At 40.8% G+C, this 15,649-nt stretch overlaps 1 protein-coding gene across 5 annotated transcripts in view; it reads right to left on the bottom strand.

Moving 5' to 3' along the window:
- Nucleotides 1-15,649, bottom strand: part of ARID4A (AT-rich interaction domain 4A) — a 64,926-nt gene that overhangs the window by 5,351 nt on the left and 43,926 nt on the right. For 2 of the 5 annotated variants that reach the window (XM_059723355.1, XM_019479987.2), the window contains 11 exons: nucleotides 15,232-15,326; nucleotides 15,013-15,110; nucleotides 13,881-14,106; nucleotides 9,181-9,428; nucleotides 6,726-6,923; nucleotides 4,821-4,905; nucleotides 4,438-4,639; nucleotides 4,143-4,205; nucleotides 1,809-2,927; nucleotides 1,525-1,629; nucleotides 31-246 (listed from right to left, as the gene is read on the bottom strand). In XM_059723355.1, the coding sequence (XP_059579338.1) occupies nucleotides 31-246; nucleotides 1,525-1,629; nucleotides 1,809-2,927; nucleotides 4,143-4,205; nucleotides 4,438-4,639; nucleotides 4,821-4,905; nucleotides 6,726-6,923; nucleotides 9,181-9,428; nucleotides 13,881-14,106; nucleotides 15,013-15,110; nucleotides 15,232-15,326 (2,655 nt within the window). The remainder of the gene's footprint in view (nucleotides 1-30; nucleotides 247-1,524; nucleotides 1,630-1,808; nucleotides 2,928-4,142; nucleotides 4,206-4,437; nucleotides 4,640-4,820; nucleotides 4,906-6,725; nucleotides 6,924-9,180; nucleotides 9,429-13,880; nucleotides 14,107-15,012; nucleotides 15,111-15,231; nucleotides 15,327-15,649) is intronic. The other 3 variants (XM_059723357.1, XM_059723356.1, XM_059723358.1) reach the window with 3 other exon arrangements.

Raw genomic sequence — 15,649 nt, 5'->3', positions numbered from 1 at the left:
AAATATATAAGATCTTAAAAAAATTCTTACTGAGCTGAAAACTCCATTTATACACTCTGGGAGAAGCATTCTGCTGATGATGTTTCTCTCTATGTTTATCCTTTTCTCCATCTTTGATATGAGGGGAAATCACTCTTGCTGGGGATCGAGCAAGCTTCTGTGGTTTCGACATATTAATGTGTTTGACTGGAGTACATTTACTTGAACTGTCCAGGACTGGAAGATCTTCACTATCACTACTTTGTCCTATGAGAAATTAACTTGGATTAGAAGAACCAGTACTTTGGTACTCTTTAAAGACTACAATTTCTGTCCCCCCAAAACTGTAGTTATGGTTGAAAAAGTGACTAACAAAAAATTGCACTTCTTTACACAAAAAGAACCTGCTTCCTGGGTGCATTCCAAGTGTTATCAGAACTCAAGGTAGAGGTGAGATCTTTTATTAGATTAACTAAATATTTGCAAAAAAATCCCTTTATTTGCAAGCTTTCGGGCACACGCACTCTTCTTCAGGCATAGTTGGCCTAATAAAAGATATTGCTTCTACCACGAGTTCTGAGTCCTTTTGCCTGTAGACCAACACGGTTACAACCTGTATGCCAAATGTTATCAAATTATCAGCAAATCCAAATGTCGTATTTTTTAATCTGATTTGACACTCCTGCATTAAAAATAAACATGTAATCTAATATTTGTTTCAGTCCACAGTTACCGGATCTTTTTAAAAACACCCCTTCCCCTCCCCCAATAGATAACTTTTGACAATAGTAACATAGAGCAGTTTCACATTCAAGATGCACAAGTTTCCAAACATTTTAAGTTACAGTGCCCATAGAAATATTAATCTTCTCACTCTGCATACAATAATGAAGTTTAACAACCTATTAATTTTTTTTCAGTTACTATAGGAATCCAAGTATTTTCAGTATGTGAGATTTAAGTCTGAAAAATGCTATTATTTGCCACCGACTATGGTGACTGATTGAATTACATTCTTTTAGCTTTGGTCAACATTATCACTAATGAGCTGTGAGAGTAAATTCAGATTTCAGCAAGTTTAAAAAAAAAAAGTTATGTATCCAATCAAAGAGTGAACATGAAATTTTCTTTCTAGAAGTATGACACTTATCTAAATTAATTAAAGAATATTTTTCTTGTACATTAAAATTAACTTTTATTCTTGCATGAAAAACACTTGAGACACATTTTCAAGAAAGCGATTCTGTTCAGCAAAGAAAAGGAACAAAATGACCAGAATAAAGGTAAATAGTTGGTGTCCTCTTACATTCAGTTACTTTGAAAAACCACTAACTGATATAAAAAAATAAAAAAGGTGATAGTCATGGAACCACCAGCTTATCACATAGCCAATATACCCATTTCAATCACTGTCATAGATCCATTACTACTAATGAAAAGGCCTGGCAAGGAAACTCCTATCTATGAAAAATGGTGGTCTACATCCCAGGGTGGTAGTTTTTTTCTATACACATGCCATATACAAGCATCCCCTGCTGAACTTACCTGTTCCATTCTTTTCATTTTTGGCTACAGCACTTGTTCGCTTTGGAGTACGCTTTTGTTTCTTTGCCAGTGTCCCACTATTGCCATCACTTGGCCTTTTTTGACCTGCAAGACAGAAGAACACACCCTAATATATGCAAGGTCTAACATATAGGTTTGAATCAAAATGATCTTTAAAGACAGCTAACCGCTAATGTAATAATAGCCTTTTGATTGTACACCAACCACCCTAAGGAAAAACAGACAGTGGTGGTTTCAAGATCTGTCAAAAAAGGGAGACTTACCCTTCTCTCCAGTGTCCCTTTCTTGTACTGCTAGACTACAAATGCTTGAAGTCGTACTGGCTTCAAATCCATTAGCAGACTCACTTTCACAGAGACCTTCTTGAGATTCTTCTGCCACACTGTCCACTTCAATAGTTACATCACTTTCACTCTTTATACTGCGTGATTCATCCTGACTAAGGGCAAGGGGTGAGGCCACTGAGAAGTTTGGCTGGACTGCAGAGGGTAAGGCAGATGGGTTTGAATGTGGAGTGTTGGAGCCTGGCTTTTCCAACACTGGATCCTCAGTGACGCTCTTTTCCTTCTCGTCAAAGTCATCCAAGTCCACTTCATGGCACAGGAGAGTTTCTGGTCCAATTTGAGGCATGGTGTCATCCTCATCTTTTGATGGAACATTCCCACTTTCCTCAGATGGACATTCAAAGTTTTCATTCATTAGCTGTTGAACCCGTTGGTCCGATTCTGCCACTAACGATGGCATTTCCTCATTTTCAGTTCTGAGTGATTCTTCAGCATTTAAATCTTTACATTCTGCTGTCCCAATACATTCGTTGGTCTTCTCAGTCACAATGTTTGACACTTCCATCTCACTCTCCAGTCGTACTCTTTTATCAGGGGATGACTGTTCTGTTTTCCTTTTCAAAAATTTCTTATCTTTTACACAAGGTTCCATGTCATTTTCAGTAGTGGCGGAAAACTCTTTAGTATCCAATGAAGAAACGTCTAATCTTTCAGTTTCTAAGAGAGATTCATTTGTTGCCTCTTCCTGGCTTCCTGGAATCTTTACATTCTCTAAAGAAGGGTCCTTTGTCTTGCTCCTTCTCCCCTTCCCTTTAGGTGATTTTTCAGTCTCCTTTTTAATGTCTTCCACTTGTTCAGTTTTATTTCCAAAAATCTGAACAATTTGTTCACTTTCTTCAACTTCCAGTTTCAAAGTTTCTAATGACTGCACTTGAGTCCTGTCATTTTCTTTCAATGCATGTGAAATCTTTGGGTTTTCTTCATCAGGTTTCTCATCAATTAGTTTTTCGTTTTTTTCTGGTTCTGAAATTTCTGGAGAAAATTCATTCGAAGTCTTTTCCGAACTTTCATCTCCCTCACTGTCAGATGAGTCAGAGTCTGCCAAACACAAAAAGATAAAAATGCCAAAAAAGATCATCAGTTAAAACACAACTTCTGATTTCAGCCAAACAAATACTCAACAGTTCTGGTTTTGCATCAACTTCAACTATAAAAAAGTTGCTATAATATTTGACCTACTTTTGCTACCATTTTTATTAGTGCTATTTTAGATCGCTATGGATACATGGTATCAGCAATTCCATAGAAAGCAAGTTCTTTTTTATTTTGTTAACATTACTCTGCTATTTCTATATCCCCAAAAAGCAACACATTTCAGGAGGATAAGATGCTTTTACAGGTTCTCTATCTAAAGATTTCAGTTGTAAGAGATCTCCTTCCCTTTGAGTTGACCTCAAAAAAGAATGGATGGCTCAGAAAACAAGTAACAGGACACAGACATTTCATTGTTAAACCACTAGTATGAATAAGATACTTTATATACAACAAGCACTATTATGCTGCCAGATTATTATGTTATTGGAAACTGTATGAAAGGAGTTGACTGTTTCACTACAATTTCTTCTGGACCTGGGTTCACACCATCAAAAAAAAAAAAAAATGTTGCAACCACTTGTACTTAACTACCTTGCTAAAGGCATCAGCAGTAAGGTTGAAGACTGAATGACCATAGCACTAGTTCACTTTCTATCTCTGGAATTTATCTTCTTAAAATCAGGATTGAGGGACAGCGATTAGGGAACACAAGGTGCATCAGGGTTGTGTAACTGGTGGCCCATGAGGGATTAAGTTGCAGCCCCTGGGCTCCTACCTAGCTGCCACTCCCCCCATCACTGAAGCTGCAACAACAGCTGATGTCCCTGGACTCCCCCTTCCTCCTCTAGTTTTTGCTGCCTGCCTCTGCCCATCATAGAGCAGGATGAGGGGGCAGAGGTCACGCACAGGGTACACAGCAGGGGGGTACGGGAGGAGAGCCCAGACATGGTGCAGCAGGAGGGCATCCAAATGGTGTGCAGCTTGGGGAGTCTGTGCCATGCTCTCAGAGTGGCCTCCAGCCACTGAACAGTTGGACACCCCTTGGGAAGATCAAATACCAATTGCCCATTACATTTCGCTTTTTGTGGTAAACAGATGACTTTGCTTTCCAGCAATGTCACTTTAGCTCTATCAGCAGCATTAAAATTCACCAGGAAAAAAAATTAAACCTCATTTCCAAAAGGTTCTAAAAGCGCACACAGGACAGAGATCACTCACCGTTTGATCCTCTATCAGAATCAAACATTCCTGAGCTACGTCTCGTTTGCCTGCGAGGTGTTGCTAAAATCAAAATCAAAATTAATTAATTTATATAGAATAAATATTGCACCAAAAATCGTGAAGTGGTATATTTTGCTAGTAAGCTGGCTGACTGCATGGGACTAAAACTGCTGCTTTACAGCACAGCAAAATGTTTAAGTTTTCAAACTGACACACATTTACCTTGCTAGTGCTTACACAAACATCCATATACGGTCAATTAAACAATCGTGAAAGTTCCCAGCAGATATACCTTCTGTTCCATTTGGTAATGGTGAACAATCTGACAAATTACTTCTTGCACTTCTGGCTCCTGCTTTACCTTCACTATTAGGTGTTTTGGATAAGTTGCAAGACATATTTGATAGAAGCGTAGATTTCAGAGGGGGACGTCCACGTTTTGATTTCTGCTTCTCTTCATCCTTCTTTTCATCTTTTTCACTGTCGTCTTTATTCTGAAAACAAAAATAGGGCATTTTATGAACATACATCAGTGCTCAGAGTCAGAATTACCTCTCTTGTGCTACATATTAAAAATAACTGATTAGGGAGTGAGCAGCTAAATAAAATTGTTATGAAGAGTAGTCATGGTCAGAAGGCATTATTACACGTAGTTTACTAATCAATAAATCTTACTTTTGCTTTTTTCTTTTGTTTTCTCTTTGGTCCTCCTTTGTCCAAAGGCCAGATAATCCGATCAGCTTTCACCCATTCATCATATCTAAAGGCAAACACACAGCATACTGTTACTATTGCAGTTAAAAACTTTTAGTATAATATGATACAAAAATCAGGAGTTTATTTTTGTTATTGTCAGTAAAAATAACAGCAACAGCAATCTTTAAAACTTCTGGCAAAAGGCAATTACAAATATTGACAGAGATTTTCGAAAGGTACAGATGGCACATTTGTACCTATTAAATTTTCCTGCATTGCTAACCTATAAAGAAGTGATGTGAAAAGATATTTGTTGGGGGGAGGTGATGGAAGTCTACTTAGATTCCTCAGAAACTTAAGGAGATGGCAGTTTCAAATTGTAAGCACAAAGAAATTAGATTTTTTTTAAAGTTATATGGCACTGATTGTACATGCAGTTACATTTGTAACAAGGTCCATTAATACAACGTCTGTTAAATATAAAGAATTTCTTCTGGAATCTAGCAGGATCATTTGGGGGACCTTTCCCCACCTCAGTAGCTATTTACAAAGTTCAGCTTTTTCCCCCATTCATAAATTTCTTTACCAAATATTATTTTTAATTATAGCCGATATTCAAGTGTCAGCACAATTTTGCTCATTTAAACATCCAAGTTTAATACATAAACAGTTGTTTATGCTTTAAAATAGTCTAATCTATCCTGATAAGCAGGGATCCAGGCTTTCCATTTCCTGTGGAAAAAGGCAGATTTTCCCCTTTAAAGGAAAAAACCTGGGAAACCACAGGGTTTCTCTTGCAGGCTGGCAGAGACCCAGCCTGCAAAGGCCTGCTTGAACCTGGTGGAGAACAATCAGAGGCAGGGGGCCATGTGCGGATGTGCGCACACACATGCATATGGCCAGCAATGCAGCCAGGTAGTGTAGTGGACAGCAGCTCCCTGCAGGTAAGTCTATGGGGGGAAGAGGCACAGGTGAAGTGTAGGGCAGAGGAGGGTGGGGAGGGCACAGCTGACATGTGGGGCGGCACATGCCTTCTCAGATTTCTGTGCCCACAATGGGGCATGGGACAGGGCTGCAGCCTGGCCAGACCGGCACTGAGCTGGAGCTGCCTCTGTGGCCCAGCAGGCAGAACTTAGTGTAGGAGGGCAGAGTGGGGAGGCTCGGTGCCGCCACCACTGCTGCAGGGAGCGCTGCACCACCATGGCCGCCAAGGTGAAGTGTCTCCTGTCCACCCAGCATCAGGAGGGGGGCGCAACTCTGCACTGCTACCGCCAGGGCACCTCACCTTAGCAGCTATGGTGGCATGGCTGGCACAGGGCTTCCAGCTACAGAGGTGTGGAGTTTCACCCCCCCCACCCCGTGCTGCCAAGTGGGCAGGGGGTGCCTCACTTTGGTGGCCATCGCAGCACAGCGCTCCCTCCTGTTCTGGATCCCGCCCACTGGGCCAGAGGCGGCTCCTGCCTGTAGTCTGCCTGGTCCCAATCCAGGCAGACTACAGCCCTATGCCCCACTGTGGGTGCAGAAATCTCGAGTGGGGGGGGGGGGAAGGGGCACGTGCCACCACATACCCTGCTGATGCATTGCCTATGGCATACTACAATTTACTGATATAAGTACTCCAGCTGAAGCTAACAAAACTACATCGTTTTAAGAAGAGAATGGCTAAAAACCTGCACAGAGGCATATGAGGATTTCCAGTAGTTTAAACAGGACTATTCATATGTGAGAAAAGTTACACACATGAAAAAGCATTAGCATGATCTGACTTTTCCATGTTACTAATTTACTATGGTGCCCAGTGATTTGTTACCCTTTATCTTCCACTAAGATAATCCAAAGAATTTTCTTTAAAAATAGTACCTAGATATAATTTCCCATTCTTACCTTACATTCCAACCATAGTAGTGTACTAAATATAAAATTTCTCCATCATCAACTTCGGTGCTTTTAATACTGGCTTCATAAATTTTCTGAGTTTTTCCACGTCCATATTTCACTTTCACTTTGGTTCCAGTTAGACAGGGCTCTGTGTCCTCCTCATCATCTTCCCCTTCTGATTCTCCTTTGTTTTCAATTTCCTCTCTGTAACAAGGTATATTTAAAATACCCATGGATTAGGGACAAAGACTGATGATTTCAAAAGCACAGATAGACAGTCCCTTTCTAAATGAGGAGGAAGGAGTAGGGATATCCTTGGTTCATAAGTGCAGTACATAAAAAGCAACTTGAACATACAGAGTTTCTTCAAATCAGAAAACAGGATTTATGCAAAGAGAAAGGAAATAAGTGCTAAAACGATGCATAGGATTTATTCATAAACCATTTTTAATATGAACCATAATATGCATAAATATCTGAATGTTTGAAAAGTCACCCTTTGGAAATGGACATGCTGATGAAAGAGAGGCAGTGGGAATATATTACCTCATACTTCTGAGGCCTAACAAAAACAGGAAAAGATGACGAGGAGATTGCAAGTTTAAGTGCTAATATAGTTGCTTGGACATGCTATTTTAAATGTTGCATCCTTTCTGGTTTACTTTATAGAACCCATCTCACTGATGGTGAGCTAAGTTTGCATTGTCACTGAAGATTATAACAAATGCCTTTTAACGAGAAATAAAAAACTCTGAAGCTTTTAATAATTTTATCTACTGTTTAAAATAAGGGGCAGGTGTACCCAAATTGTCTTTTTAATAACCATCATCTCATCTGATCTACTTACCTGCATGGTTTCCCACCTTTTTCTTTTTTAAAAAGAAAACAAAAATTAGATTTTGAGTGAAGCAAAACTTTAAACTAATAACAAGAGATAAAGAGATACTAAGCGACAGAGATAACAAGAGAAAGAGATAAAACAGCCAAAAAGCATAATTCACTTTTAAACAGAAAATAAATTCTAAGGCATAGTCAAGAAAGAAAGATCTTGCTGAGGGAACAGATTAAACAAAAAGGGAAGATGACCGACAAGGCACTTACCTACCATTAAAAAAAAAGAAAAAAAAGACTTAAGACACCATAGATATTTAACATACCTATGCAGCCTGCTGTACACCCACACTGTATCTATGTTTGAATGGAATTTTTGCTTTCTGTGTTATTCTGCAAGGTCTTTCTTTTAACTGCATGGCACAGCCTTCCTTGAAGTCACTGTTTTTTGCCACAAGTGCATCAAAATGAGATGGTGCAACCAGCACGTTCTCCAGTTGCTTCAAACAACACACATCAGGCTTGATTCAGTCTCAACTTGTGCCCCAAGTAGGCCCTGCTCCCCCAGCCACAAGGACTAGAAGAGAAGAACAACAACATCCCAAGTGGCAAAGCCAGCTTAAACAATTAAGACACAGTCAGAGGGCAGCCAGGCTTAGTGTGGTAGGAAGTAAAAGGCCTGTTCCACTTTCCTAACTTTTTGGAGACTAGTGATTGAATACATTTCTGCCTGTCAGTTTAGGTTAAGGATAATATTTTTCTACCTGCTGACTGGCTCTTTGCTCCACCATCCCCTTATCCTTTCTTGTGGTCAGTCTCCCTCCTTATGCCTTCCATGTTCTTTCTCTTGTCCTCTTCATTCAATCCTTCTCTCTTCCATTCATCACAATCTCTTTCCCCATGTTCTTAATTCATCTTTCCCACCTCCCCACTGTCCTCCATAATACATTTAAATATTAATACAAATAATAGTGTATATTTGCCAGTCGTTACTGGCTATTCTGTATATAGCATTTCCTTCTAAATATCTATATTTGGGCAGAAACCATCACTTGCTATGGTTATACAATGTTTAGCACAGTGAGATCCCTATCCTAGCTGGCACCTGCACATTACTATAATAAAATGCCAGTATGCAGTGAGCCCACAGTGGCTAAAGTCCGTCCACAGGTATGGTGCAACAGTGCATAGTGCCTACTACTTACAGCTGGTGCACTGTTAAGCTTACAGCAGTCCCAGAAGTGAGGCTAAGCTGACAGCAGAACTTGAGCATCCTGGGACATACCGATAAAGCATACTAATTAAGCATATCGACTGGGCAATCGTCACAAAAACTCCTGGACAGCCCCCACAATAAGAAAGCTGCCTGCCCTAGAAGAGCTCTATGAGTAACACTGCCTGCCATTTCTCAAGGATGACCTCCTTTATCAGTACAGCAGCCCTTGCTGGCTCAGGGAGATGCTGTTACACAGGAAGGGACAAATTGTGAGTGAATCAAAGCCCACATTTTTCACATTTCTGGAGTTCAGATATCAGACCAGTCCCAAACCTTCCTTGTGCTCAGATGTACAGTGTTGCTGCAGCACTGCACAGACACAGTCTCAACAGTAGGTATAAGTTAACAATGTACCTTTCTCTCCTGCTCTCCTCCTCTTCATCAGATTCTTTATCAGATTCCTCTTTTTTCATTTTCTTTTCTTTTTGCTTTGGTGTATTCTTTTTCCCTAATGGAGTCTCATTTTCCTTCTTGTCTGCATTCTCAGGTGTTTCATCTACCTCTTTATTTTCTTTGTTACTGTCTTTTAACTTGTCCTGTGTTTTATCATCTTCCGTTTCTTTTTTAGCAGGTGTTGCATCACGAACAAGTCTCCTCCGCCCCTATGACAGAAATGGAATCTACGTAATTTTCTATTTCATGACAGAGAATGTTATGCAGCATATATTGTGGACTAAAGTATATCTCCGTTTCTGAGAGTTATCACACACTACTGATAACTTAAAAACATTTTTTGTTATCAAGACATCTTTTTATTTACAATAGTGGAGTTGTAACTTCCTATTATTATCCATGAGGCACCCTCAAGTCTGACAGTTCTCCCTTTTGGTTGATAGAATTTAGATTTATTAACCTTTATGCCTTCTAGAAAGACTGGATTTTCCAAAGGGAGAAGAGAAGCTACTTGGCGTAGCTGGTGAATTGGTGGGTTATTATTATGGGTGGATCTTACTACGGACTTACTGTTTTACTAGCAAATAGGATAATGCTATGAAATGGTCTTTTTGGAAATGTCACACTTTTATATTCAGAATATGTATAACTTCATTGTATTTATAATATAAACACATATTTATTAAACAGCTTTAACAATTCAGGGCACCTATACATGTGCTCCAGGACTGTAGGGAGGGGGTAGGGGGAGGGCATGTTAATTAGAGTGGCTCTCAGGAGCCACTCTAGTTAAAACACCTGCAGTGTCTCATGTGTTCAGTGTCCTGCAGTTCAAAAAGGTGGTAGGGGCATGTAGCAGGGCACTAAGGTGCCTGCTACTGGTAGAGCCAGGGTAACTATGCAGGTGCTGGTTGTTAGGGTAACTGGAGGGAGCTAGTGACTCACACCTGCCTGGTCAGCTGACAGGAAGGGCAGGGCCTGGCTCCTATATAAACCACAGGCTGGAGGCCAGGAGGAGTTCCCTGCTGGCAGCTAAGAGAGAAGGAGCTCTGCTGGAGAGAGTGAAGGGAAGAGGTCAGAATACACGAATGGCTGGAAACTGGTGAGAGATGGGGCACCCCTGGTGTGGCGGGAAGAATGTTGGAGCCAGAGGGCTGAGATTTATGTTATAACCTTGGGGCTTATGCTTTGTTTGCTGTTTGTAACTGGTGGTTTGGGTGAGGCTATTAGGGGATGGAGGAAGCCTCATATGGGACCCCCAGTGCCAGCAAGGGTGCAGCATTCGGGGTGCACCGACCCCAGCCCCAGAGAGAGAGGCTGCGTTGAGAAGCCCCAGGGAGGGCACAGTGCCAGACAGGGCTGCGGAAAGCCCAAGTGCCAGGGAAGGCGCAGAGTGAGATAAGGCCTCGGAGGGCCCAGCAAGGACGCAGGGGCCAAATTGCAACAAGGCCCGGACAAACAACGTTGGTACCATCAGCGAGACGTGGGTTGCGGTGTAGGGGAGGAAACGGAGCCACAGACAGCGCCCTCTGGCATCGGGGCAGTCTCCTGCTAACTAACATCAATTAACAACAAAGCGTGGCAGGCGAGAAGGTGGGTGGTTGGCCCAGGAACAGGTGTGTAGGCCACATCTAGATCGGCCCAGAGCAGGCACCTGTTACAGGGCACTTTAACTAAAGCTCATTCAACGCGTAAAAAGTGGCCTCACAGACCTGTAGGTACCCTATTAAGTAAGCATACAACAATAAATTATGGTTACTTGGAATAAGTACATTTTTATATATAGTCAAGGTTACCTATAAATATCATCAGCTATACTCCTGAAGCTGAGTTAACTAGTTTGAGTAATTCTGTTATCCAACAGTCCAAAGCAATAATAAGAAAAAAAAACCTTCCAACTCTGTCCCTCTATACTTGCAAACTTTTGCAAAAATTCTCATAAAAATGACTTTTTGCAGCATTTCTGGAAGGTTACCAAGTTTGAAATCTCTCCAAGAAGGCACCTCTGATTCAGAATAGACACTTAAATGTAAAAGCTAAATTCTTACGTTTATACTATATTTATTTGGGCAGGCATTTAGCAAGCAAGGTTCAGTTGGGCTACTGCTTGCATCTTATTTATTTAATATTTTATCTGCCTTTATACTTTATTTGATCTACTGTATGTCACCCTGAGTCCTTTCTTGGGAAGGACAGCGTATATATTTAATAAAGAAATAATTACTGCGTAAAGCACATGTTTTAAGCTGCTGGTTAGGTAACATTTTTAATAAGTTTATACTCATTTTTTTTAACTTAATATGGCCATATTTTTCTAATAGAACTTGGTCACAAAAGCCTTCATCAAGGAAACCAATGTTTGCTTTTATTTGGAAGCTAGCTTACTTGACAAAAGAGACTGCTTGTGCAGTATAAATAACCTGTACAACTAATACTGCTTATCTACTTCATACTAAGCAATTAAAAAATTTTAGTTGTATAGATTCTTTATGCTTTGGTCATTTTCTTAAATGCTTATGTGTATTCTCTTTTTGGTTGAATAAACAGCAACTATATGGGTCACTGATTTTATTTATGTAGCTACTAATATGGCCCTCCTCCCTGCAACATGCAAATAAAAAAAGGACATCAACCAAGTGCTCCCTCCTTTCATAGAAATTAAGGGCTGGAAGGGACCTTGATAGATCCAGTCCAACCCCCCTGGCTCTGGGCAGGAATACTGCTGAAATCAAATGATCCCAGCAAAGGGTCTGTCCAGTCTCCTCTTGAAGACTTCCAAGGTTGGGGACTGCACCACTGCCTTGGGAAGTCTATTCCAGCTTCTGGTCACCCTTACCATACAACCTGAAACCATCCTCTAACAGTTTATGGCCATTGCTCCTTGTCCTCCCCTGGGGCGCCCTAGGGAACAGTTTTTCTCCCAGCTCCCGATATACACCCAGTACATACTTATCGATGGCCACCAAGTCCCCCCTCAACCTTCTCTTCCCCAGGCTGAACAGTCCCAGATCCCTTAGCCCTTCCTCATAAAGTTTGTCCTCCAGGCCCTTAATCATTCTTGTGGCCCTTCTCTGGACCCATTCAAGATTCTCCACGTCTTTTTTGAAGTGTGGCGCCCAGAACTGGACACTACTCCAGCTGGGATCTCATCAGCACCAAGTAGAGAAGAAATATAACTTCCGCTCTACCCGAGTAGAGATGATGAGACCCCAGCTGGAGTACTGTGTCCATCCAGTATGGTAGCTCATATACTGAACATGGGCTTCTGTGAACACAACCAAGTCACTGTACCACTGTATCCTTCCTTCTCTGTACACAATAATGGCTTAGTCTGCAGATATATTTGAGAGCTGTCCTCAGAATGTTACATCCAAAAATGGATTTGCCTGAAGTACTTAAAGCTGCAAAGCCCATAATGGTATTCATGTCTTGCAGGAGGGAGTTCTATATTCCAAATCAGAAGAATGTAAGAACTGTCATACTGGGTCAAACCAATGGTCCATCTAGCCCACTATCCTATTTGATAATAGCAAAAGTGGAAGCTATGCAGGGACAGCATCAGGCCAGGTATCTCTAGTCTCTAGAGAGTGATCTATCCCCTATTCAATACACTCCCTGGCATCTACCATTTATTATAGTCTAGCATTTGTGAAAATTCTCATTCACAATCAAAGGTCTTCCTCTGTTGCTAACAGTTTTTCATTTCTGGTAGAACATAACTAGAGATCTCCTGAATTCACAGCAGAAGTGGACAGCGCAGCAGCAACTTTAATTTTTCAGGTTCCACCACATGCCTCAGCTGATTGGCTGATGGGCCCTGATGGTCCTGCTGTTTGTTGCTGACTGGCTGGGAGGCAAAAATGGTGCCATATTTAAAACTGCAGTTAGTCTCCCTGCTGATCAGGACCAAGTGGCAGGACCTTTCCACTAACTGGTGGGGGGTGGGGTGGCATGAGGGGGAACTTTCAAGATTCCAGGAGCTGCTGCGCAGCCCACTTCTGCCGTGAATTAGGTAGGTCCCTAAACATAACTGTAGATGGAAGTCGTAACTGAGCAGGAAAAGGTGACCATTAGGAAAAGTCTTGACCCATGGATGGTTTTGGACATCAAGAAAATGAATCTGAACTGGATCCTAGTTGACTTGTTGGATCCTAGTTGATCCTAGTGACTTGGCTGTGTTCACAGAAGCCTATGTTCAATATATGAGCTACTGTACTTCGTACATGTAGGGCATTTCTCAAGCACCATCAATCATCTTTGTTAACAGGTTAAGCGACATTAGGTTAAGTGGACCCAGTTCCATTTAGCACAGTGGTGCTCAGTATTCTGGTCCCACAGCCCAAATGAGCGGCATACAGCTATTCTGTGGGTGAGATCTGGCCGTGTGCCACCACAGCCCCAGATGCAGCTGGAGAGCAACCCTGTGCACCAGCCTAATTTAGCATGTAGGGCCACATCATCTGGAAATTTGACAGCAGGCAATTAAAGCTTCCTCCATTCCCCCACTGCCAAATTTCCAGACCCAAAGGATCAGACGATAGGGCTCTGAGGGTTGTATGTGGCTTGAGGGCTGAAGGTTGACCACTGCTGATTTACCACATATATGTATATAAATAAATTAAAAACACCCCCCACACAACCCCTCAGGACAGATTACTTACTCTTGGGGATCTTAGTTCTATTTCTTCCTTTTCACTTTCACTGCTGGAATCGTTTTCCTCAACTTCTTTTTTTATTTCTATTGGGGGCATCTCTTGTTCCTCTTTTACACTTTCCTCCATTGGTTCCTCTTGTTTCGGTAAGTCTACCACTTTTGGTTCATTGTGATGGATAGTCCTAAACTGAATGTTTGCAGAGCGGCAGTACTCTTCAAAACCATAAAGATACCTAGATACACACAAACAGTTCCTTCACTTTTTCAGCATTGTTTATTTAATTTTCTTTCATTTAGCTGCAAAAACCTTCATTGTTTTCATGCATGCAAAATACAAGGAAAGAGTACTAACTCCAGGAAAACGTACAAAAAAAAAAACTGTTAAAGAAATTTTAAATAATTAAATACTGACAGAGGCAAAATTAGCACTTTGCAGGTGTGTACATGTGCAAGCAGGTATGCACATGCACGCATGCGTGCGTGCGTGTACACACTTAACTTTTTTTTTCCTATTTATTAGTATGACACCATAAAGCTATCAACTACAGATTTATAAGGATTTAATAGATATTTTGGACTTGATGTCTGAAATGTACTTATGGGTTCCAGCACTAGACAGAAAGTTAACAAATCTGAAATAAATACAGGCAAAGTTCTGTCCACACCACAACTATTGTAGACATCAATGAGAGGTGATTGGGCATCCAACTGAGGTCAAACACAGGTCGTGTAAATAAGCATATGTTGCAAACTGACTAAACGCTAACCTTCATTTTCAATTTCATTGTCATATCCCAAATGGCTATATCAGATGCCAACGATATACATTTCCTGCTATAAAATGAGTACAGTTCTAACATACTGCAACTGCAAGATCCTACATTGAGAGCACTCTGACTCCTGTTGTAGATAATGGAAGTGGAGAATGCTCAGCTCCACTTTCTAAACTACAGAATTCAAGCCTTAATCTATAACAATGGTTGCAATGAGGCAAAAATTAATAAGGCACTTTAACAAAGGTATGTAGACAACTTAGTTCTCTATTACTATTTACTCTTCCATTAACAAAAATGGTTTGAAGGTTTGTAAGATTTTGTAAGATTTTTCACTATTTTTCAGTCACACAAGGGAGAACTTACTTTCTATAAGCAGTTTTTACATTGTAGGAAGCAGCTGAGTTCAAAATGGGAATGCCAAGGTCCATATAAATTTGCTTCCATACAGCACCACTGTCAATCTAGAAAAGTAAATGTTCTTTGTTAACTAAAATAATTAAGAAATAAATGTACTGAGACTGTAACAACAATTGTCAAGAATCTTAATGTATGTTTAGCTTAAACAAAAAAGGTGGCACTTACATTGTCACACCCACCCTGCTGAAACACCAGCCTAAAAAGTTTGAAGAGGTTAAGATCTTTGTAGCCTAGAACAGGTGGTTTGTTGATAGGAGTACCTAATTAACATAAAAATAAATAAATAGTTATCATGCAAATGAGCAAACTTATCTTCCACCCCACAACAATTACTTGTTAGCACATGTTTACAGTGTAAGGTCTGTAATGATATGTCTGCCTATCATGTGTCCGAAGTCAGAAATTCCCAACCAGCAAACCTGCCTTGTTTTGTATCAATGTATAGTTCTAAGTGGACCACTAATGTGTTTGCTACCATTGGCCTCCTAACTCCTGACTCTCCTGTAGATGTGGGAGAAATCCCTATCTGGTTGGCTGCCCTTTCCCAAGAGGCCGTGTGGGGGGAAGGGAGAAAAGGGAAGCC

This window comes from Alligator mississippiensis, chromosome 2 (genome assembly GCF_030867095.1).
Source record: "Alligator mississippiensis isolate rAllMis1 chromosome 2, rAllMis1, whole genome shotgun sequence".
Taxonomy (NCBI): Eukaryota; Metazoa; Chordata; order Crocodylia; family Alligatoridae; genus Alligator; species Alligator mississippiensis.
Note: the sequence above shows the minus strand (reverse complement) of the source record. Positions and strands in the feature narration are given on the sequence as shown.